A 23,857-nucleotide genomic window follows, 5' to 3' on the forward strand; every position below is an offset into this window, starting at 1 on the left:
CTTGGAACCTAAGACTTGGACTTATGGGTCAAATATTTGAGACTTGACTTGGCCTTAGTACTGTACCAACATTAGATATCTTCATACATGAACACGATAGAGAAAAATATGGTAGTTAATTGAAAATGTGATTTTAATAAAACATCATAAAAAATTAAACAAAAAGGCATGATGACAGTAAAACCTATCTGTAATATGCCACTCCATGCTTAAATCACAGTAAAAAAAATAAAAAAAATGACAAAAAAAAACACAACAGAAATTTGGTCAGTCAAAAAAAAAATCCTATTTTCATTCAGTGTACAGCATTTTCACGACATCTACTTGTGAATTTCTTCACTCAGTAAAGAATGTGTGTATTTTTGTGCTTGTAACAAAAACAAACTATGACTAAAAAAACTGGAGTAATCCAAAATATCTAAAAGTAATTCAAAAATGAGAATAATGGCATGCACTTCCACACAATATTGGAAAGAATGACTCATTAACAATCAAACATGAGCGATATAATCCGGAAAAAAAAGAATCTTGACAGGTTGGCCTAAAGCTTAAGAGGAGGCACTGCAGCAGCATTTTGACGTCGCCAACTGGTTTGACAATTTTAAATTATATTATCATGTTTTATAGTTACAGTGGTACCTCGGAGTTTGAATATAATTCGTTCCTGCGAAGTGTTCAAAGTCCGACTTGTTCAACCTCCAAAACATTTTTTTCCATAGGAAATAATGTAAATGCAATTAATCCGTTCCCAAGCTCCAAAAACAAAAAAATCCTATTTTAATTTCTATTTATGTTTTTTTACATTTACAGTACAGTACAGTATTTGAACAATAAAAAATATTTCTTTATTGTGGCGTGATGACATCAGTGGATGATAAATGCTCTTAATGCTAGCTTTAGTTCAGTGCTGAGTTTGTGCATTTTACATTGGGCATATTGTTAGACTACTAAGCGGTCTTTGCGTGCGTTAACGTCAGGCACATTGTTGAACAGCTAAGGGGGGTCCTTGTGCCAATATTTACAAAAGTAGTCACGGTAGTTACAACGGCGCGATAATCTCCTTCCTAATTCCACTGTGGTTCGTAGCACTGTATGTTTTTCTTTGCTGCCACTGGCACTGTTGTCTTTCTTTGGGCCCATGGCGAAGAAAATTGTTGAGGAAAAATCAAAATGTACTCGCGAGTATGGAGCAGTATTCACAATCTGATTGGAAATGAGCAGTGCATCGTCTCAACTACCACAACGTGAGCATTGCTAGGCTTCGCTCGGCTACCCGTTTTCAAGGTACGTTCGGCTTAGCTCGCTTTGCTTGGGTGTTCGAACTCCGAAAATGAGTTCAAACTCGGAGGCATTTTTTACTCAGATTTTTGGGTTGAAGTCCGAATTGTACGAGTTCCGAGACGTTCAAACTCCGAGGTTCCACTGTATTTTATTAACGAAGAGCACTTTATTTCTGTTACACCATTGTTGTTTTTACGAGTGCTCTCTAGAAAAAAAAATGAGTGAAGAAAAACAAAAGTTATTACACAGTAAATATCATAGAGTAAATTTTACCCCCCCCCAAAAAAAATAAAACTATTCTGTCCCAGTCTAACACTTCTTGTATATAATACAAAAAGCAACAATGTTTCAAATTCTGGACATTGTTGTCATTGAGAAGAATATCCAGTATGAGAATATGAAAGAGTCTTGGTGTGCACTCTGGCATCCCTCACGCGGTGATGGGCATGTTGTCCCTGTAGCAGGCGGACCTCTGGGGACCGCCGTAGCTGCACGCTGTGGCGGCACGCTGCAAGTCCTGATACATGTTGGCCATCTGCTCTGCTGAGATGTCCTCGCACAGCTCCACGTTGGTGCAGTACGGCTGCGAGCGGCGCAAATTCACCGCCTCCAACAGCTGCTGGCATTTCACCATCGTGATCTGCGGCGGGGGATGTCAAATGATCAAATTGCAGACAAGTTTCAAAGGAAAAGAGTGACTTTTTTTCTTTTCTTACCTGCACGATTATCAGCTTGTTCTCGGCAGTGCTGAGATCATGAAGCTCTTCTCCAAAGCACAAAGTCACAGTTGGATCAGGAGGTGGAAGTTGACCTTCCTGGTACAGCTGCAGGGCTACAAGAGGACAAAAGCGCATCTGGTTAGGATCTCTCCTCCAGCTTATTGCGTATCTCACAAACAAAGCCTCACCGTGAAGGAATTTCCCAGTGTCAAAAATCTTCACCACCGCATCCCTCTCCAGCTTACAAGGCACGGGGCCGTAATGCGAGCCCACGTCGGCCAGTCCGCTCCAAAAGACTCTGCCCTGGCATAACCTCTTGATGAAAATGCCTTCCTGATTGGCCCGCAGCAGAAGCCCTCGCTCCAGGTGGCCCAGGAGCTTGTTGGTGACGTGGCGCTGCCGTTCAAACTCGATGGCTTCCGCCGAGGGGAAGTAAACGCTCTGCATGCTGTCCGAGCTGTAGGGGGCGCCGTGTCCCAGCTGAGCCGGGGAGAGGCGACAGCCCTCGGGGTGAGTCACCAGCGTGTTGTCCATCAGCTTTCCTCCGTAGTAGAAAAAGATCACCATTTGGGAGAAACCTGGAGGACACAAAATATGCCAAACTTGCCATATACGACTCATTTATGAAGATAATTCACAGGCAATGTAGGATTTTGTTTTCTCAGCAATCTTTACAACTTTCTACATCAGTGGTGGGCAAACTCGGTCCTCGAGGGCCAGAGTCCTGCAGGTTTTGGATGTTTCCCTTCCAGAGGTGGCAAATCCAGGTCCAGAAAGTAAAATCCCTTTAGCCCCAGGTGTTAGCTAGATAGATAGCTCCCTAGCTAGCTCCCATGTTGCCTGTTTAGCTTTTAGGGAGCTAGCTAGTTAGCATCAGGGGCTAAAGCCAAACTGTGGCAGGGTTTTTACTTTCTGGACTTGGATTTGCTACCTCTACTCCCTTATTCAACACAGCTGGTTAATGATCAGCCAAAACCTGCAAGATTTCTGGCCCTCGAGGACTGAGTTTGCCCACCCCTGTCCTAGATTTATAGTTTTAACAAAGGATATTCAAAACCACTTTTTTTTTTCAAGCCGATGCAGTACAGGTACTCAACTCTTGAGTAGTCACCAATACCGATACCGAGTGCTGATACCACTAGCACTTTTGATCCATATAATTTGCTAAAAAAATTAATAATACAATGATAGATCATTTTTAAAGAAATACCTATATAATCACAATATACATTTTGTCTTTAAAGTTACATGAAATTAATAGCAATTTCCTTTCTTCTAATTTGAAGTTACTGATCGTAAAACGGCAACAAGCGGGGGGGGGGGGGGGTGTACTGGTATCAGCTGCCGTCGCAAGTACTGATACGACAAACGTGCCGCCGCCCCATATATATATATTTTTGGGGGGATATATTTTATATATATATATATATTATTTTATAATAATACTTCACTATTTAATTCCATATACTTGTGGCTAGAAATAGTTTTTTTGCGCATACATTTGAAACCTGAAACTGTTTTTCCATACCACTGAAAGAAGTTGCATAAGACAAAATAATTACCTGAGCTGAGAGTGCCACTCGGCAAAGGGTCCTGATGCAGTGAGAAGGCTGTGAATTAAAAATAGAAGAATTAAGGCCGTGGACACACTCCAATCAGTTCTGTCATTTTTTTTTTGTTTGCCTCGTCATCAGAAATATTTTTACAGCAACAACTTAATCATCTTAGTCAGCAAAGTTCAACAGGATATTAGTCAATTCTTCCATTGGACAGTTTGACTGAACATCGCACAAACAACAGCAAAACTCATGAATACATTTTGTGGTATATTGTCTTACCGCCGACACTAGTCTGCGGCCAATACTCGGGACTGGCCTGGATCCTGCAGCCTTCTTCCTGCATTAATACAACAATAAAATGTCAACAAAAATAATACTAACTAAGGCAAGAAGAATGACAAGAACGAGCTTTACCTCTTTAATGAGCCCCTCGATGTCTGTTGGGCTGCAGTCTATGTCGGTCATTTCGGTGCTGGCAGCAGCAACCGCCATCACGGAGCTTCTTCCATCTGTGGCACAACAATGGAAGAAGATATTCTTCACACGCTAGTAGTACAACATTTTTCAGGTCATGATACTTGGAATGCTATCCTGTAACATGCGTTACGTTTGTCTTCTTATTAACAAACAAAATCATTTAAATTTCAAAATCACAAGCTCACTTTTCTGCTCGTCCTCAGGTACGATTCGGTAGACTTTATAAGGCTCGGAGATGTCCAGCTGAGACCTTTCTGTCACCTCTTCAAAGTCAGGACTTTTGTTGAGCGCACAACGCAGTCTGGTCTTCCAAGTTGCAGGTTCTGCCTTGTCGCCTTCCTTGAATTTGCCTTTAAACACAGCCCATGCCTGCAGAGACAGCCACATCTTAAAAACACATTTTTGATTTTCTAAAGAATGATAGAATTCTCATAGTATTGTACGTTAAGTTATATAGGTAATAATATCTACCCATATATCTATCCATTTTAAATATATTTTGTCCTCATTGTGCTAACAAGTGAACTGGATCCCAGCTGACTTTGGGTGAGAAGCGGGGTACAGCCTGGACTGGTTGCCAGCCAATGGCACACATGGACAAACAATCATTCACTCACATTCAAACCTGCGGACAATTTAGAGTCTTCAATTAACCAAGAAATAGTACTATTTAAATTCAGCTTCAGAATTCAGTAGATTGATGTAATAGTACATTTCCACTTGACCAGGGCGGCTTAAAACCTTTCTTGCCAATCAGTGGCGTGCCGTTAGAGGTGTACTGCGGAAATTTATCCAGTGGCACAATTTAAAAATATTTATTTTGTTTGCCAAAAACGTGGAGTATCAGACAGAATGATTAAATGCACTTCCAATAGATGACAGAAGGTATGCAAATTACCTATTTATCCACTTTTTGTGTAATTTTTTTTGCCAAGTGGTGTACTCTAAGATTTTTTATTATGTGAAAATATGAGCCTTGAATCTATAAAGGTTGGCAAACGCTGGTTTAAAATACACTAATAAAATAATGGTTAGGGTGGTTGGTAGTTGTCAGTCAACTGCAAACAATATTTAGTAATTGTAGTAGTCCTGGTAGTAGTTAAAAAGAATATTATAGTAAACCCACAAGAACATGTAAGATACTTAAAGAGAGGTAAGATAATGTAATGTTAATACAAAATGGCCTATCTTGAAGAAATGCTTATTTTCAAACCGACCTTAAATATGGATGCGTCTACTTCTTGGTTGTAATCCTGTTTCCCTGCGTGTTTCCATGGAATTCGGAACATGATTCGGGTTCCGTCCTCCCACATGAGCCCGCAGTACTGTCCACTCTGGATCTGCTCAATCAGCCACTGCTTCAGTCTACGACCTCCAGAATTCGACATCCTGCTTGGCTCACCTCAACCAAGATGTACTCGTGTTACTACTTAGAAAGTAATGCGGGTTAAAATTAAAACGTTAGGAAGTAGTGGCTAAAGTGCCTCCAAAAGCGAAAGTAAAAATTCTTACAATGAGATGTTGATGAGCTGAGAGATGATAAATGACTGCGCCCCACGCGTCCCTGTCAGGTTTATTGTTGTGAATGGTAGTGACTGTACGTTGACGTTCGTGAACTCTGACCAATCGCCGCGGCCGAAGTCACAACAGGCCCCGCCTACTACGCCAGTGTAATTCTCTTAAGTGTGGGCATTTACAAGAAACGGCCTGACACAAGATGCTGCCCACGTCAAAAGTTATCAGTCACAAGTAACATTTTGTCGTGGGGTTTTTTTTTGGCGGGTGGGGGGTGGGTGGACCTCTCCTTTACCCACTCTGCCCACACACAACCTTTTTCATTGTGCGTTGTTGAACTGGGATGTTGGTAATTTTCCATTTAGCCAAGTTGCAATAGCGATGTAATAAAGCCATTCATTCATTTATTTATATAAAGGTCAAAGTTCCCTAGGAATAGAATATGCGGGGGTCGGGGGGTATTCACATAGAGCCAAATTGGGTTAGAAGTTAGGTTGCTCCTGCAGCCATGTTGTTCTGCTACAGGATCTCTCTGGACATGCTAGTTGATTTTCTAGTAACTCATATAAGAGAGGAAAATTTATAGACTGAGGGTTGAATATTGTTTGTTACAGTCGTGTAACTTCTCTGACAGACAATATTAAGAGTAGTATTGACACTAGTACTTCTTGTGTCATTATACAAATTATTTCATTAAAAAAAAAAAAGTATTTGTAATGCACTTTAAATTTCACGAGAAATCTCAAAGTGCTATCAGTGATGGTGGTTTATTACAAACAACACACACAAAAAAGAACTGTGCAATTAAAACACTTGTACACTGTACCAATAAAAAGCACGAGATAATCTATAAACACTAAAATGATAAATCAGAGCTTCATTAAAAGTCTGGAAGATTGCAATGTTTGGACTTCCATGATCCTTCATTAAAACTGAACATTGTACAATCGACAAAGCCTTGCATGAAATGCACAAATGAACGTGTTCACTTTCCGACTTTTGTATTACCTCCACTTTGTGTGTGTGTGTGTGGATAGACTCATTTACACAAAACCAGTAAAGCAGCACTCCACCAAAACAGGTCCATGTAATTGGAGGCAAATGACAAATCTCGAAGGCTGCTGAGCATATTGCAACAAGTTGAGCGGATCACATGGAAGCACAAGTGATGTCATCATGGCTAAGGTGCTGAGGCTTTTAGAATAAGGCGTCTGAGCCCTGATGGGCTCAGTGAAGGAACCGAGGAGGTACTAGAAGTGAGGTACGCAGAGCCCGCATCAAAATCAACCCAATTACTAGAGAGGTTAGCGTGAAGTATAAATTAAGTATTTTGTGGGGTGATTTGGTGCCGGGGCTTGACGTTTCAGCTGCTGCCTTCAGGATGGGCCGAGGTGGGCGGAAGGGAGCACACGTCCACGTCCTGTTTTATCCAGCGCTGATCTCCAGCTTGTCTCTGGTTCTCCTGTTGCTCCGTGTACTGGATCAGCAGGGCGCCCACCTGCTCCTGGTCCTTGAACGGACTGGCTTGGAAACTGGACTTCAGCCACGCTCGGTACTGTGGGTAGATATAAATACAGTCATGTCCTGTGTAGTTCATTAGCCTAATAGTAAATTTCATTTGCTTAAGTCATTTTTTTTTTTTTAACCGTTTTTGGGTAACAAGAAAAAACACACAAAATCGCAACAAGGTCAATGTCAATAATAAAAGTAATGCTGGAGTACACAAATTGTTTTCAAGATCTGTCATTTAGTGGTTGACGTGTTAACCTTGTATGACAGTTCAGAATTTCACTTCCTAAAAAAATAAATCTCCATTACAAATCATCACAGGGTGATTGCCTTTATTGGAATTGAGTTTACAGCAATTAACTTCTTCCACTTGTATGACAATTAACATTGTTAACACTTTTAATTAAAACGCTGGCTGTAGAGTGCATGAAGGTTTTACGATAGTGATGGTTTGACTGATTATTGCAATTTCCATTGTTTTCTGTGGTTTGATAGTTTCCAAATTGTAGTTTGTACTTTTGTGTTCAACCGTTCCGACTCCATTCCAGTGTACCGAAAGTAAAAATGTGTCTAGTTCTTGATATGAATTAAACTAGGGACAAAGGTTTGGATCAGACAATCTACAGTATATTATATTGCCCAAAGTGATTACAGAGCCTTCATTTTAGGCTTCCCTATCATGAACCTTCGTGATTACAGCCTAAGCAACATAAAATTTGATTATACGAGTAGCGGTCAACGTCATTTATCCTGATAAAAGTAAGACCCATTTTATCTAATGGATATGCTAAAATCCAGTGGAGTTTATTTTCAATGTAGGTAACTGCATTTGAACTTTCCTTTAGTATCACAAAATGAGATAATAAATGACAAAGGTGACGATATAAAAAAATCTAACAGTGGGGTAATTAATATTTCACTTGTCTTTGTTATTGTTGTGGACTTGTGGTGTATAACTGATGTATTGCAAGCCACTGTAACATCGTGCACAGCCTGAGCATTAACACTGCTCTTCGATTGCACATCAAATATTTAGAAAAATATTACATAAATAAACATTTAAAAATAAACAGTTCTTAAAATATTTGAATGCAAATACATTGAACTTAAAAGTTAAATATAACTGAACTGAAACGTACTTGGGAACTCATTCTTTTCACTACCGCTAGAGGGCGCCTGGATACCAGCACACTTTGACAATATGGAGTCAAAAGAGTTTGTTTGACTTTAAATGCGGATCGTCGCACACAGTGAGGCCGTTTCCCTTCCAATCCTCAAAATCAATGCATGCAAGACGCTGACAGTGATTCAAAGCACGTGATGAGCAGTGCCGAGCTAATGCAATACCAGCAACCCCATCCGCCCCCGCCCACCCTCTATGGTTCCTGTTCTCCACAAATTGCAAATGTAACGGGCAGCTTTCTATCTAGAATTATCTTCGCGCACCTGCAGAAACCCTGTACTGATTTTGTCATCTTTATAACAGCATAATTATTTGGATGTCATAAATAGTACAGCTGTACCTAAAGAAGCGGTCACTCTGCCGGCCTTCTTGTTTATACCTCTGAGACTTGCGTTGTCTGGTACTCCTGTAGCTGCTCCTGGAAGCCGCAATTTGGGCCAACAAAAGAGCGTACGGCCTTGACTGCGGTGAGACACTCCTCCCAGCTGTAGTGGGTGACGGTCATCAGGTAGGCCACCACCATGGTGGTGCTGCGTGACACACCTGCCAGGCTGCGCAATAAACAATATTACATACACTTGCAAGGTCATCTTGCGAGAGCGAAATCATAATTGTGTCCGTTTTGACGGATTTAAACAATGTTTGTTACTGTGGCTGAAGAACTACAAAGTGTCATACTGACTCATTCAAAAGTGAACATCATGTGACTGATCACCTACCAGTGAACGAGACACGATCCACCGCTCAGGCGGCATTCGTGGATGAAGCGGATGCATTCTTTAAAATGTTGCGACCTATGAAATGAATGAAAACACTTGAAATGTATACAATGGCAATCACAACAAGAAATCAAGTTGCAAACTTCAACTTTTACAGGCTACATTGTAGCACACGAAATCCCTGAAAATGTGATCAAATTTGCACTTAACTCGATCAAAAATGTAATAAAACCCAAGAATGTAATTAAAAATAATCTTGACTGATAATGCAATATTGCATTATTATATCATACTAATCAGGTGGGCGGAGCTTCTCTGTTAAATAACTCAAAACACTGACCTTCATTTAAATAAAATGCATTGACCATTTACAGCGACGTCACGTGATCACGTGACTGCCCTATGACGGATGGCGGAAGGAAATGACTGTTGAATGGAAGTGGACGTGACCCGGACATTTAGTCGGGACTCACAGAGCGCGATATTTACTTAAGTTGGAGATTGCTAGTTTGAAAACAGCACATTACCTTCTGTTTTGACCAAGTTAATCAAATCGCCAACTTTGCCGGAAAAAGTAAAATGCATGAACATGTATCTATTTCGCAAAAAAATGATTGCTGCAAATCCGTGAATACTTTGTGGGCTGCCAGTTCTTTCTGTTGATTGCTGCTATCAATTGAAATATTTTGTTTTAGTTAGTAGGTACGCGATAAAAAGCAACATTTTAAGATTTCAAGATAATCGATTAGATAAAGGACTTTACGCTGTACGGGATTCAATGGTTACAATACAAGCAAGTGGCTCTTGGTCCCGGAGGGGGCGTTCCCATGAAGGCTGTGCAAAATGTCAATAACAGACTTGGATTCTCAAAACACAAAATACTCTGCACTGAAATTAGCATATGTATAACATTATCTGCCAAATGATCAACTTTGAGGGGAAAAAACGACCCACCTGAAAATTTAATAAAATGTCAATATAATAACAGTCAGGATTGTTTTTTTTAACATTATTGGCCTTTATTACATTTTTGATCGAGCTAAGTGCAAATCTGACTACATTTGGTGTAGAAAGTGTGACATAAGCTCATTCCATTTACCATTTAAAATATTGTATAGCTTTCTTTTTTCTCCACCAAAAAAAAAAAAAAGATTGTATAGCTAAAAATAGATGCCATATTAAAGGAATTGAGAAATGGCATCTTGAATTGAAACTACATGGATGAGGACCTGACTTTCTGTCTGTGGGTTGCAGAGGTTTGCTACAATACTGGACAAATACACAGACGACTTATGCAAAATCCAATTCCTAATAATGGAGATGTTCGTCATCATAAATGGCTGGGTCCAGAAATGCGGCTCCAACAGAGACCGCATGGTAAACCGGAGCGCGGACAACAGACAAGGAAAGAAAGTGTCCTTTGTCCTGTTCTATGTGTGAAGAAAAAAAACAACAACACCAGGTCTTTGGCATAAGAAAGAATTTTGACTGTGTGAACAAGAATGAAGCAAAGTCTCCAGCAATACGGGAAAGTAGTCAAGGTAACAAATGACACACAGACACATGTCATGCATGACAATCCACCTTGCAGACAGTTGGGAAACACTGATAGCGTTTCACATAATCAAGAAGCAGAAGGCTGATATAGCAGACTCCCGGGACCAGCTGCTGGTTACTCAACAGCAGACGCAAAGTAACAGTCGCCGGCTAAAATAGACTCACTCCAGCAACACTTCTTCCTCAGACCCAAAGTCCACTTGACAATTTGTCCCCTCAGCACTTTGTTCTGTCTTCCCAGCACTGAGGGTTTCCGCTCATCTTGTTCAATATGCAGAAATTCACCTTGTGAAAGAGTATTTAGGTTTAGAATAGCTGAATCTGGTAAAAAAGCACCACAAGGCTTTTGCTCTCACGATACTGCAGTCATGTCATATTCTGTATTATTTTTTGTACTGTACAATGAATTGTTACATTTAAATTCCATTTGAAAACACGAATGGTAAAATGTAACAATTTTCCGTCTGATTCAAACGCGGATTCCTAGAACAAGCCTCAAACAAGCGTCAGTGCCCTTTTTTGGGGGGGGGTTGTTTGAGAAAACTTTATTAGTACATTTTCAGACTTCCAAAGCTCTTTTTGAAAATCAACATTTGTATTTGCATGACTGAAAATTATGGCCTTACATTATTAATGGAACAAAACATTGGACATACACGATTTTTTTTCCCCCATGCGGCCAACACAATGTGTTAACAACAGTCTGAAGAAAATAATTCCCAGAAAAGACAACATTAGATCAGTCAAAATGAAGAGAAGTGGAAGTGACTGATAGCGAAAGTGAGGTTACTTGTGATTATCACATTTCATTAAAAAGAAAACAACAAACTAAAACAAATCGTCTTATGTTTCATTCTACTGTTGCCCTTGAGTCAGCCTGTTGCGTCCATTTTGATTTACCGGTAACCAAATATGGCTCCATTCCATATAAAGGGCGACACATAATCACATTGGTGTCAATATAAATCAAATATGGAGCGAAAAAAGGAACTGAAATGACATTTACAGGAGGTAAGAGCTGGACTCAGCCCCAAACAGCTCCATGTGCCACCTCAACTATCCGGACGACAGCTAAGACCTGATGCAATGGGAGGGGCCCCGTTTCGGGTGGCGAGCGCGGTGGGGCGGCAGTTGGCCTGGCTACTCGCATCAGTCGGAATGGAGATTGTGACAGATCATTAAAGCGCTGGGTGGTCAGAGGCAACAGCCAGATGTCACAGAGGTTTCCTTCCTCTGCTGCCTGAGGGAAGGCGCCTTGATTGCAACATTGGAGGTCAAACCTCTCCGGGCCTTTTGGCAACATCCAGCCAAGCCACAAAATCTTGCTTTCTTATCTACTTACAGTCACTCTCGAAAGTAGAAGTTTCATTACCTTTCCCGAAATGTAAATAGCTGCAGAGATCACATTAAAACTAACACCAACATATTTCTATAGGGCTTTGGGCGGATGTGGATGTTTTAGAACGCCTCATTGTAGGCTGTGAGTGCACGCACGATGGCACATTATGGTAGGGCTTCTGCACTGGTGTGGCTGCTTTAGAAATGATAATGGATTACAAACTCGAACGGGCCCTGAGGTCGCCAGACTCGGATCAATCAGTGGAGCCCAGAGTTCAAAGCAAACATGGTGAAGCAGCATTTAGCAGTTATGCTGCATGCAAATTGAATAAGCTGCCAAAAAAAGTTCAAGTCTGCCCCAAGTGTTTCCCTAATGCCTATGATAAAGACTTTTTGAAACATTTTTAAAATCAGGTCTTCTAAAATGTTGTTGTTATGCCATAGGGCAGGGGTGCTCAAGTCCGGTCCTCAAGAGCCCCTATCCAGTCTGTTTTCCATGTTTCTCTCCACTAACACACCTGATTCATGATCAGGATCGTTATCAGGCTTCTGCAAAGCTTGTTGATTAGCTGATCATTAGATTCAGCTGTGCTGCAGGAGGGAAACATGGAAAACAGGCTGGATAGGGGCTCTCGAGGACCCAACTTGGAGCACCCCTGCCAAAGGGTCTTTTAGTAAGCTACTTTTGATTTTGTTACTTTGTTTTTAAATGTCTATCTCTTGTTTGTAAATGCTTTTAAATGTACTTTTAACAGAGCTGCACAACTATCGAAATTCACTTCCAGAACAATTTGTCTGAATTTCCATTTTTTAGAACCTTTAGTCAAGAACATTATACATGTATATTATATCTGTCACACTAAATTACAATAAATTAAATAAATTACAAAACACAATTAAAAAAAATAATTAAAACTAATTAAAAACATGAATTACATTAATTAAAAACATTAAAAAAATAAAACAATATATCTACTTGGTGGGATTTGGAAGCTCATTTTATAAACATTTTTTTAATCAATTAAATGAGGCATTAAAACTCTTCTCCCTGGTATGTCAAATTCAGAAGACATTTTCATTTTACATTAGATTACTTGAATATAAATGCAAGCACGCTGGGAAACAAAGCTAGAATTATCGCATAAAGGTTTGGTTGAGTTTTTTTTGTTGTCACTTTATTTAAAATTTGTTGAGTTTTTTTTTAGTATTTGCTCCTACAATTAATCTTTGCTGCATTCTTGGTGATCATTCTATACATTTTAAATAAAAGTGTCTTTTTCATGAGCCCACCGCCGAACACAGTGCAGGTACAATGAAACCCTGCCTCACAAGCTGGCAAGTAGGTGTCCCCCCCGGGGTCATAAAACATGAGGCAGCTTTTTCTGTACAGTCTACTGCCATCAAACATGTGATCATCCCTTTCGGAAGGTGTTCAGGACCAGTGCCGTGTGATCGGGCCAACGTGGGTCAAGCTAGAGTTGGATGAACAGAAGCTATGAGGAGATGAATATAAACACTGTGACTCATGGGACTACTGCAAGGGGCGGAGGGGCCAGCTCATAATGCTTTCAACACAAAACTAGATGACAAATGGAATTACCCCATCCAGCGCTTTCTGCAACATTCATATAGAAATAGAAAAAAAATGTAATGTAGTGAATTACATTCGTAATTTTTTCCCGCCCACCCTCACACAGCTTATCGGATTTGGCGAACTAATAGAACAATTTGTTGATAAAAAATTTAATAAATAATAAAAAATAAACAAATAACCCTCTTTGCCTGATTAATCCAGATTTCTAATCTAAGGGTAACTTTAAAAGTGAGGAAGATGTGAGAAGGTACAGGGTTGTGTGTGTGTTTCATACTCACAGATTCTGGCTGGAGGCATCGGCTGCGTGAATACAAAGGTAGGTCTTGTCCTGCAAATCATAATCATGAAAAACTAACAATTAGTTCGAGCAATTAATGTGACACCCGGACCTAATTCTTGTAAAACAAGTACTGTACAGCGTGTTGTTGTTTTGAATGTGTGTTCCTAATAATGTGACATCAGTTCTTGTCAGGGTCCAACATAACAATAACAGTGCAATGCATCTAAAAAAGGGTCTGACTCAAAAAATAAATAAAAAATCCTCATACAAAAATGTATTTGCTGTGCAAATACACAACTAATTACTATCGGGACACACTTGCATCAACTACAGCTCATCACTTCCCTCTGCTGGCTAATAAGGCACATCAAATTGTCATCACATTGGAAGACAGGACATGGATGTACAGGTATTTGGAAGTTGGCACCATTCCCATTGCACAAACCTCAAATACGGGTCTGGCATTGTTGTACACAGAGAGGATGTGGGTGATGCCATTCTGCGACAGGCTTTGTCGGTTTTCGGCATCTGGGTAATGGACAGAGAAGAGCTCAGTTACTGTAAATGAATTTGAAAGCTGCGAGTGGCCAAATGTGAGATGCATTTTAAGTCACTTGCTTGTGCTCACATCATATGCACTGTGGCTAAAGTCGGGCACATACCGTAATGACATGTTTAAAGCAGATCATGCTTATTAAGTAACAAGACCTACATTCAATGAAAACTATTCATATTGTACATAAGGAATAACTAGATAATGTTTTCCCCTCTCAGGCAAAGAAGTAAATATAAAATTCCTCATAAGGAACAAATGAAAGCCACTATATGGCTCTGCTTCATCTTGCTGGTTCTTTTGTTTTGAGCAGAGATTAGCTTTAATGGACAGCACCGTCAAAACATTCTACTTTACATAACATTTTATCTAAAATTTCTGAATAACTTGTGCAATGACAAAAGAACAAATCTTAGTATGTTCACTATAATGCAAAAAGTTAATACTATTCTTTGCATGTATCTTACTTAAGATAAATAAAAGTGGAGTCCAGTAAAAGGACAAAGAAATGAAGTGACAAGCATGTCTTCCTTACCTCTTATATTCCCAAGGTAAAGACCGTCAACAACCTGTGAAGCACAAGTCAAAGACATGTCATATTCTTCTTAGTTGCAACATGACAGACAGGCTTTAAAAGGTTCTCCGAAAAAGGAACAAATGTCCCGAGCTGAGGCTGATTGGATTTGAGGCTTAAAGCTTAAGAACTGAGCACGGGAAATGCAACGTTCCCCCGCAGGGACATACAAGGCCTGAAGCACTGGAGCGACGAGCATCATTCCAAAGAAGTGATGAGAGGCAAAGAGTGGACAGTGCCCAAACTTTGACTGTAAAACAGTAGTTCTTGATCTTTTTACACCAAGTACTATACCACATTCAAAAATGCCAACATTAAACTACAGTACATTAACACTACCCTTAAACACAGCAACATAAAAGACTATTTAAAAAAATGACTACATTAAAAATGACCAAATATTTTTGGGGGAAAACACAAATTAATAGAATTGAACCGTATTTAATAAATGTATATAACAGTACTGTATCAAACTAAATGTTAACACAAACTATGTCAGCAGGTTCACATGCTAAGCCAAAGTAAATAAATGTTACACTGATTTGATCCCCATTTGAGTCATCATTCAAGGGTCATAGGTCAGATGAAGACCAACGCATGTGGCCTCCATGTCTTGCTGAATCAGGCCAGAATTGAGTGAAAACGAAATTCATTTCAGTTGCTTAAAAATACCTAATATATTGGAATGGTTTCTTGTATGAAATTGCTATTATATCAATTAAAAAGGGAAAATCTGATTACCGTACACTGTGATTTTGCTGAATTTCCTGTATCGATGAGTTTAACTATGAGACTAATAGCATTTCTTTTTCCCTACAATTAAATGTTGAATGAAAAGGTAAGCACGCGTATTTTCTATTGTGTTAATGTTATACGTAAACGCGAAGATTAATCACATTCCAGTACAATAGCATGTGCTCCTGCAAGTCAATATCCAGCTCAAACGTAGACTGCCACGATATCCGCATGGAATTGAAGACAATTTTAACACTACGCCCACAACACCTCAACATAGAACACGTATTTAACCTACCTTATTCATTCCATTGCCCATGGTGGTTTAGTCGTTCTATGTTTATCTGAAAGTGGCACGGTTTATTAACACGTACTGTCTGCAAAAACAAGGCTGGGCGAAACTATGGATTCTTAAATTACATACATTTAGGTGTAAACGAAGTACGTTAAAGAATCTAACAAAAAGAAATGTAGGCTTGCAGTCTCTCACTTACAACATGAATTGCCGTCTTCCGGATTGTTTTGACGTGAACCAACTAGCCCATCCGGTAAGTGACGTCATAGCTAACGACACTGCGACAGCTGTACAAGCTTAAAAAAATAGCGCGTTTATTGAGTTCATCGCTGCATTAAAACCGTTTTGTATGTATTATTTTTATGGGTTACGCTTTCCACGTTTAATCACTACTGACTGGTTGTCAACGCGTGGATTAAGCATAATATAGCGTTACATGCTCGACTGTACTCTTAATTCCAAGTGGTCATGAACGTATCACTATCAGCGAGGCATTTGGAACATTTTGTGGACCATGGTAAGAGTCCAGTTTTCGTGAATGCATTTTTTTTGGGGCAGCATATAGCACGTGGCACACACCACAGCCAAATGTGTAATGAGAGCTTTTTAAGATTCAATGTATTCAAAATCAGTTCTCTATTTATTCTCAGACATTTTCAGACAACATGGAGTGACATTTTTATATTTATTTTATTTCTGTACTACACAATGAACGTTCCACAACGATCACACTGACGTAAAGTGGAGGGCTGATCAATACAGTAATGCAGGCATTATTGAATATTTCCAATGGTCTGCTTTTATTTTGAAACGTGTGACATGGTCCGCTTGTTTACTTCTTCCACTCCTTTTTTTCGTAGTCCCACATTGACGCCAAGCCTTGCACAGGGTTTGATCTCATGTCCAGCAGCCTCTGCAACTCTTTCTCCTTGTACTCACGCTCAAATGTGCGAGGAACTGGTCCATACACTGGAAAGACCCAAGAAGCAACTTCTAAATAACAGTGTAATTTAATGTGGCTTTTGTTTTTGTCATGTAATCTGAAAAAGAAAATATTTAATTTCTAGTGAGCAAGTTTACCAAACTTACCAAACTTCCTCTGCCAGGCCACAACAAAACCAGTGAAGCCCACAAAGATTAACACCCCACCAATCACAGTCTTCCACTCAGATGATCCCTTATTCATCTCAGCAAAGCTCTGCTCGAAGCTGATGCGATATACTGAAGGCGAAGGATTGAATGAAAAGTTAATATAACACATTATTTATTTGCCTTCATGTCTGTCAGGTCAAGAAATAGTAAAGCAAAACCTTACATGCTAACTTCTCCTCATTAGAGAGTGCAGCCCATGAGCCTTTCTCCTTCTCTTTCAGCGACTGCTGCTCTGTACTGAGATTCTGCACAAAGCCGACATCGGGAAGAGGGGTCTCCCGACTGTCGTAGTAGGAAGGGAGAGTGTAGCTCTCCACTTTCGCGACACCTGCCAGGAGCAACACAGACTCATTAAGATGATGGCGTTTTCATAAATGTACTGTTAAAAAAAACCAAAAAAAAACCCTTAATGTTGGTTCATGCCTGACATATTCATTTCCATCTGATCATGATAAGATCCTCAAGGTGTGAGTACCAAGTGTCCAAAAGGGATTCGTGAATGTATTAATTCATCTTCTTTTTTTTATGACAAATATTGTAACAAAAAGCTTGCATCTCATTTGTCTTTTTTTTTTTTTTTTTAAACAAACAAAACTGAAACATAATGGAAAATCATTTTTTGATCATTATTTTCAGAATAAAAGCAACCAAACTTAATTTGGAGCCAAACACATTTCATTGGAAAGCAACAGTAAAATTAAGAAACAGGGTGTTGCTGTTTTTACTATACAGCAGGGCTCACCAACCATTTTAAAACACAGCTACTTGTGAACTGATTCTAAGGCCTACTGGAAACGTCTGAAATACATTTTCTCAAATTAACTATTCATATTCCTCTATTTGGCAACTTTGATCATGTTATGATTCCTCACAATCACTCTAAACAATGATACGATGGTTTTTACTTATCGTATATGAGAAATGTAATTTCAATGGTGAGCTATTTTTGGAAAAGGCAACTCGTAGTCAGTCCTTTACCCGTGACCTTAGCTGTACAGTTTGCTATACCATATAACAGTTGCTGCCAATCACGCCAAAGTATCTCTCCATTGCTTAATTTCCAATTAACATTGTGGAATAAACCCCATAAAAAAACTTCCTGTCCATATTTTACTAACTTATGTTCCCCCCTTGCCAGTGCTTCTGCTACTTTTCCTCAATAAAAAAAAACAGACTATTTTTTTATTTTGGTTAATAACTTAATATTTAACAAGCTTTCACTGTCTTTTTGCCAAAGTAGACATCTATTTTGACTTGCAATAGTTTCCTCCAAGTGTACATAAAAAAGTGATTACGGCACAGTGCTTATTGATATTTGATCCAAAACCGTATAGGTCACAGAGATCATCTCCAAATATATCACTAGCCTAATACCAAACTGCCTACCACGTTAAAAGTTCTTGTCACAATACCAATTATTAATAACAACATGTTTGCTAAAATTATAGTTGTTTTCATTGTGAATAATCTCAATCATCCAGTTTATGGTAATCTGCAAAGGTTGAACAAAACAATTAGACTCTTGCTGGTTGCATTTGTCATTTTTCTTGTGTTCCGAAAAGGTTCAAAATTTACTTTGACATCTATGTTATTGGCTAACAAATGTGATAATCACCATGACTGCCGCGTAAGCAGACAGCTGTGGAAATGGCACGTTTGCCAATAAGATTCAGGGCTCTGGTGGCCAGCATTCTGTGGAATACAAACAAAAATGTACATTATTATACAAAATGACACTGTTCGTATGCACATTTCTAGGGAAGTTGGTGACAAAGTGTGTGTAAAGGACAGATACTTAAAAGCCACAACATTGCAAAGCACTAACTTGGTTTACACTTGCAAGAAAACAACTCAATGCAGCGAAATGTGGTTGCAAAAAGTAAGTACAATACAAATTAAAAAAAAATGTTTTACAACATTTACGTACAATTTTGGGTTATAGTTAAAATAATCAAAGGTTGATTTTTAGCATTGAGTATTTCGCGATGATGCCTGCTTAACGTTAGCAATAGCAGCACACGCAAGGTCAAAGCGACCCGGCATCATTCAATAACATTTGTCTGGCTATTGATGGTGTTTTACAACGCAATGTGTGATTCGAAACCCGATTCGTTCGTGGAAATCATGTTCCCATGAGGCAGTGGAAAGACAAGGAAACAAACACCGAATGTAATGTCGTTGAATGTATTAGCTGCTACATGCTAACAGCTTCAGCTAGCTTCGATGGGCTTTGACAAAGTCACCCGTGTGCTGTTGCCGAATGCGGACTTAAGTGGCGACAGCAGTAAGCGTAGTGCGTAGACTCTGAAAATGAATATTGATTACGCTAAATGTCTAGAAATGTGAATTGGAAACGATGAACATTAAGAAAGATGTTAAGACGCTTACTGTATTTTGCTTGCTGTCGTCCACAGATACTCTCAAAGGAAGTGCAGTGGACCGGAAGTACTTAGTTGGTCATGAAATACTCTGCCATTTACGACAACTAATGTCATTTTACTGTACAACATTCCGGTGTACGGCCGCACCGGTTCTGAATCACTAGTGTGCTCCGAGTTAGTTCGATTGTAAGTTTTCTCTTAGCTCATCTGACTATCTTGTTTTAGACTCAACAATTTCAGATGATATACGGCATCTGTTTGTTGTGGCGAGATTTAAATAATACTCTCACTCGCTTGGGAACTTAACCACATGCTGTGCTACTGTTCTACTGGTGTGATATGCGATACAATTAGCTAACTTGTCAGAAGTATTTTTTTTACGTCGTGTGGCACGAGAGTCTGTCCAATACCTTCACGATCATGCCTATTCAGCTGACGAGTCAAGCTTACTGTAAAATGCTCCTGCACGCCGCCAAGTATCCGCAGAGCGCCGTCAACGGGTTGCTGGTTGCAGAAAAAGCCAAGGAGAGAAAGAAAGACAGTCACCACGATCCCGTCTTGTGTGTGGACTGCGTGCCGCTCTTCCACGGCACTCTGGCTCTTGCTCCCATGCTAGAAGTTGCTTTAACACTGGTGAGTTCGTTTTCTGTCACTATTACACCCATTTACATGTCTATTTGAGCTCTTAATACAGAAGTGCAGAAACTATAAAGAAAAAAAAAAAGGAAAAAAATGTTTTATTCCTAAAAAGTACATTCAATATTTCTGTTAACAATGCACTTAACTATAGGAAAATAAAACATAAAAACACAGGACTGAATGATTGCATGCAAAAGTTAGATTTAAAAAGTTGAAATACATTTTTGTAAACATTTCATAATTATTCACTCTTGACACCGATGCTCCAAAATCATATACAGTTATACGCAAACTTTTTGTGTGTGGAAACAATTAAAATGTAATTGCTGGAGAGAATTGCGGTTAACTTTGCTAGAAAGTGACAATGTGTAACATTGGAGTCTTACTGCTTTGAATGCAAGTCCTTAATGAAATTCTATATAATGGATGGATGGCTATTTTACAGAAGTGGTAGCTGTTTTACTCTGTCCTTGTGAATTGACCCCTGAATGCCTGTTTTCTTTCTCAGATTGACACTTGGTGTAAAGAAAACAATTATGTCATCGCCGGATACTATCAAGCTAATGAACGCACAAAGGATTCAAGGTAATGAGAACTTCCTGGATTTTTTTTTCTTTCCCCCATTTCATTCAATAACCAGTTGAAACACATGTAAAGTACGTTTCTAGTTTGTCATCCTCTCTTTTGCAGACCCAACCAAGTTGCAGAAAAAGTGGCTGCAAGGGTTTCTGAATGCTTCAGTGAAGCTGCAATTGTTATGGTAAAAATATCATTTTGACTTCATTTTCCTTACTGTGCCACCCCCTTACGTATATATATATAGATATTAGACACTTGTTGGGCTCCATTTGTTGTTCCTTAGCATCTCCTGTTACAACTACACATTATTTGCTTTATCCCACAGTATTATCATAATGTCAGATTTCCAGAGCACCACAACTTTCTTTGCATTCAAGACATGTCGTGGTGTCCCTGTGCTCAACAACAACAACAAATCATTCCGCCTCCTGTTTTTATTTTAAAATGGCTGTTCTCGTCGCCAAACTTTCTCTTAACATCAGGTTTTGAAAAAGACATGACTGGGACTGGGTAACAGGATATCTTTTCCTTCCACTTGGTGTCATTTCAGAATTACATTTTGCCAAAAGCTATCATGAGCCTGAGCAATGGTATCCCATAAGCAATAAAAATTAAACACAAATACAAAACACTGTCTAATATAATGTCAAACGGGCGACCTGGCCTCCAGTTTGAGAACCCTGTCCTGTCTTAAATCAAAAGTTTCAAAAGTCTGACAAAATGTTAACACACACTAAAGTAGGATTTTGGGATTCTAAATGGTTTCAAATCTCAAAAATATATATTTTAAACATTTGAGGTCACATTCATGATGGATTTAAAAAAAAAAAAAAGGTTTAATCTAGCTGTATTTTTCATATCACATCAAGATGGCATTTGAACAGGGGTGTGTAGACTTTTCCCATCCACTGCATCGCTTTGTGTTTGTTCTCAGGTGGACAGCAGCAGATTAAAAATGAGCTGCCGCGAGCCCATTGTGCTCATTTATGATCATCACGAAAATAAATGGAAAAGCAGGGATGTCAATATGTAAGTATCTCTCATACGTCAAATAAAATGCTGGTCCAAAGGATAGCTTGACCCGTTTGCCGACATTTCCAGCGACTCCTTCGAGGACTGGAGCGAAGCGCAGAAGATCACGTCTGCTCTTCTAGAGGGAAGGTCTTACGAGAACTTGATCGACTTTGACAATCACCTGGACGACCTCAGGAACGACTGGACCAACCCGGTGATTAACAAGTCTGTCCTGGACCTGTGTTAAGACCCGTCAGCCGTGCAATCTTAAAAAGAGATGGCTGCCATTTCTACCCGTGGCACAGGTGCACACGATGCTCAACACGGCCCCCGGTTCCACTTGAAGTTCTGGTGCTGTCCAGAATATGTGGAACACCGACAAGCGATCTCAAGGGCAAGCACCTGATGTGCACTTTGAGCAGGCATTGCAGACATAATGTGGCTCAATGCATTTTTAAAAAAAGAGAATGCTGTGTCTTTATTGCTAGTTCTAAATAAATAAATTAAACTTAGAAAATATTTGATTGATTTAGTTCTTTACATGTAAATGAAGTAGCCATACTGAGATAAAATCCCTAATACAGTGGTGCCTTGAGATACAAATTTGAGTCGCTGCATTCATGATGTAAAATACTTCAACTTTTCCCATTGAAATGAATGGGATTGCTATCCGTTCCAGACATTAAAAACAAAACAAAACAAGAATAGCAATCTAATAATGACAGAATTAAATAATTGTAAAGAATTCAACCGTTTTTTTTTTTGCACATTTTTGGTTCCAATCCAATGGACATCGTGCTTCTGCGCGTCTTGGCCACATGGGGGCAGTATAATATAAAGACAAGTTTCACAACTGCCTTGGTAAACTGAAGTAATATTAGTCTTTTTTTGCATAGTATAAAGAACATATGAGCGAATATTGTTTGTCTATGTTTGTTGCTCCATTTATATTCAAATATCTGTTGCCTAAAAGTTTATTATAACACATATTTTGCATTATGTGATAGCATTAAGCTCACAGACTTTAGTACGGCTAAGTAATGTGGTTTGGTTATATAAAAATTCAACTGAGTTTAAAAAAAAAGAAGTTTTTTGAAGAAATGTCGACTATCTGCCAAACTGCTGCTTGGTGTCAAGTAAACTGAACCGAGTTAACTTACACCACATATTGCTTGTGAGTTGTAGCAACAACAAAAAAAGGCCGAATGATGGCTTGTATCTAAAAAGTAGTTTCTCTTATCTCAAGGCGCTACTGTAAATGATTTGATCTTGGGAGATTCTTGTACTACTACTGAGATATGATTAATAGTGTTGTTGCATTGTTTTCACACATCCAAAACATGCGTTGTTTTAAAATGACTGTACTGTATTCTATTGTATAAGCACCAGCAATGACTAATATTTTTAACTTATTCTAAACTCCTCTGAAGATATTTTTGCCTCATTTATTTGCTTTCTGTATTACTTACTGTATATTTGCCCAATTGAGTCCTCTTGATTCGTCCTCCTAAAAATCAGAAGACCATGTTACTGTATGATTGTAAACATACAGCGCAACAGTTTTTTCATACTTTGTCAGCAATAGCCTGTAACTTCGTCACGTGCGATCAAGACATTATTACAGATTCTTCTTTAACTGAATGTACTTTGTCATACTCATTATGGTACATGTCTAGCACTGCACTATAGTTTGGGGGGGACTAAATCATGTCAGCTTCAAGGGAATATGAATTAATATTTTGTGTGTTGCTTTGATTTGTGTTGATTAAAATGAAAACAAATGGTATTTATCTCATTTTCAATATTTTGGATCAAAATACACAATAAATGAAATATGCCTAATATTTCCCCCAAATAAAAGCTGTACGAATAAAACAATATATGGTACAATTCATTACAAAAGTTAAATGGTATTGAAGTACAGTACGAAAAACAATTTACCTTGCCATGTCATCACGTATGTTGCAAACACTGACATCTGGCGGTGTCTCATCAGCTTCTTCGTTTCGTCTTCTACTCGTTCCCCCCATATGCATGTATACAGTTTACATACTGAAAGAGATTCATGGCATTGAATTCATTATATTCTGTAAGTTAAGTCACCACTCTATTAGCTACAAAGCCAGCTAATTATTTTAGTGAATTATGTTATGGCAAATACAATCACAAATCGTTGTTGTTGAACAACTAAACGCGCCATTTGG

General features: G+C 39.0%; 4 protein-coding genes and 1 long non-coding RNA gene across 6 annotated transcripts; 1 reads left to right on the forward strand and 4 right to left on the reverse strand.

Moving 5' to 3' along the window:
* Positions 1-115: 115 nt before the first annotated feature.
* On the reverse strand, positions 116-5,571 carry irf8 (interferon regulatory factor 8). The gene is made up of 8 exons (XM_077564430.1): positions 5,254-5,571; positions 4,222-4,405; positions 3,974-4,068; positions 3,839-3,896; positions 3,563-3,610; positions 2,189-2,578; positions 1,998-2,113; positions 116-1,921 (listed from the first exon to the last, which is right to left on the reverse strand). The coding sequence occupies exons 1-8, from the start codon at positions 5,422-5,424 to the stop codon at positions 1,712-1,714; spliced, it is 1,272 nt and encodes a 423-aa protein (XP_077420556.1). The 5' UTR covers positions 5,425-5,571; the 3' UTR covers positions 116-1,711.
* A 728-nt stretch (positions 5,572-6,299) lies between these two features.
* Positions 6,300-16,114, reverse strand: dusp22a (dual specificity phosphatase 22a). 2 transcript variants are annotated; one of them, XM_077563716.1, is made up of 8 exons: positions 16,018-16,114; positions 15,892-15,937; positions 14,820-14,853; positions 14,177-14,259; positions 13,730-13,779; positions 8,963-9,037; positions 8,623-8,794; positions 6,300-7,106 (listed from the first exon to the last, which is right to left on the reverse strand). In XM_077563716.1, the coding sequence occupies exons 2-8, from the start codon at positions 15,910-15,912 to the stop codon at positions 6,915-6,917; spliced, it is 627 nt and encodes a 208-aa protein (XP_077419842.1). In that variant the 5' UTR covers positions 15,913-15,937; positions 16,018-16,114; the 3' UTR covers positions 6,300-6,914. The 2 variants fall into 2 exon arrangements, with proteins under 2 accessions (XP_077419842.1, XP_077419843.1); XM_077563717.1 differs by having other exon boundaries at positions 16,088-16,101.
* Positions 16,115-16,559: 445 nt separating this feature from the next.
* Positions 16,560-19,518, reverse strand: cox4i1 (cytochrome c oxidase subunit 4I1). Its single transcript, XM_077563859.1, has 5 exons — positions 19,429-19,518; positions 18,656-18,732; positions 17,204-17,368; positions 16,978-17,109; positions 16,560-16,857 (listed from the first exon to the last, which is right to left on the reverse strand). The coding sequence occupies exons 2-5, from the start codon at positions 18,729-18,731 to the stop codon at positions 16,721-16,723; spliced, it is 510 nt and encodes a 169-aa protein (XP_077419985.1). The 5' UTR covers position 18,732; positions 19,429-19,518; the 3' UTR covers positions 16,560-16,720.
* A 1-nt stretch (position 19,519) lies between these two features.
* emc8 (ER membrane protein complex subunit 8) lies at positions 19,520-23,439 on the forward strand. Its single transcript, XM_077563857.1, has 5 exons — positions 19,520-20,054; positions 20,569-20,645; positions 20,751-20,820; positions 21,574-21,668; positions 21,741-23,439. Exons 1-5 carry the CDS (start codon positions 19,842-19,844, stop codon positions 21,898-21,900), a joined length of 615 nt encoding a protein of 204 aa, XP_077419983.1. The 5' UTR covers positions 19,520-19,841; the 3' UTR covers positions 21,901-23,439.
* LOC144050520 (uncharacterized) lies at positions 20,018-23,725 on the reverse strand. Its single transcript, XR_013293861.1, has 3 exons — positions 23,595-23,725; positions 23,123-23,160; positions 20,018-20,126 (listed from the first exon to the last, which is right to left on the reverse strand). It is a non-coding gene; the product is annotated as an uncharacterized LOC144050520 (long non-coding RNA).
* Between the last annotated feature and the right edge of the window lie 132 nt (positions 23,726-23,857).

The sequence above is a fragment of the Vanacampus margaritifer genome, chromosome 4, assembly GCF_051991255.1.
Source record: "Vanacampus margaritifer isolate UIUO_Vmar chromosome 4, RoL_Vmar_1.0, whole genome shotgun sequence".
Taxonomy (NCBI): domain Eukaryota; kingdom Metazoa; phylum Chordata; class Actinopteri; order Syngnathiformes; family Syngnathidae; genus Vanacampus; species Vanacampus margaritifer.

Excerpts from the sequence above, each read along its gene's own strand:
- irf8 (XM_077564430.1), bottom strand. The coding sequence starts at position 5,424 with ATGTCGAATTCTGGAGGTCGTAGACTGAAGCAGTGGCTGATTGAGCAG. Across the intron at positions 3,611-3,838 it reads GCCGCAGACTAGTGTCGGCG|CCTTCTCACTGCATCAGGAC; the intron begins GTAAGACAATAT and ends TTTAATTCACAG. Across the intron at positions 2,579-3,562 it reads GAGTGGCACTCTCAGCTCAG|GTTTCTCCCAAATGGTGATC; the intron begins GTAATTATTTTG and ends TGTGTCCTCCAG.
- dusp22a (XM_077563716.1), bottom strand. The coding sequence starts at position 15,912 with ATGGGCAATGGAATGAATAAG. Across the intron at positions 14,260-14,819 it reads TTACCTTGGGAATATAAGAG|ATGCCGAAAACCGACAAAGC; the intron begins GTAAGGAAGACA and ends TCCATTACCCAG. Across the intron at positions 13,780-14,176 it reads ATGCCAGACCCGTATTTGAG|GACAAGACCTACCTTTGTAT; the intron begins GTTTGTGCAATG and ends TATGATTTGCAG.
- cox4i1 (XM_077563859.1), bottom strand. The coding sequence starts at position 18,731 with ATGCTGGCCACCAGAGCCCTGAATCTTATTGGCAAACGTGCCATTTCC. Across the intron at positions 17,110-17,203 it reads TAATGAGGAGAAGTTAGCAT|TATATCGCATCAGCTTCGAG; the intron begins GTAAGGTTTTGC and ends CTTCGCCTTCAG. Across the intron at positions 16,858-16,977 it reads GGCCTGGCAGAGGAAGTTTG|TGTATGGACCAGTTCCTCGC; the intron begins GTAAGTTTGGTA and ends GGGTCTTTCCAG.
- emc8 (XM_077563857.1), top strand. The coding sequence starts at position 19,842 with ATGCCTATTCAGCTGACGAGTCAAGCTTACTGTAAAATGCTCCTGCAC. Across the intron at positions 20,055-20,568 it reads TAGAAGTTGCTTTAACACTG|ATTGACACTTGGTGTAAAGA; the intron begins GTGAGTTCGTTT and ends TTTCTTTCTCAG. Across the intron at positions 21,669-21,740 it reads AAAAGCAGGGATGTCAATAT|CGACTCCTTCGAGGACTGGA; the intron begins GTAAGTATCTCT and ends CGACATTTCCAG.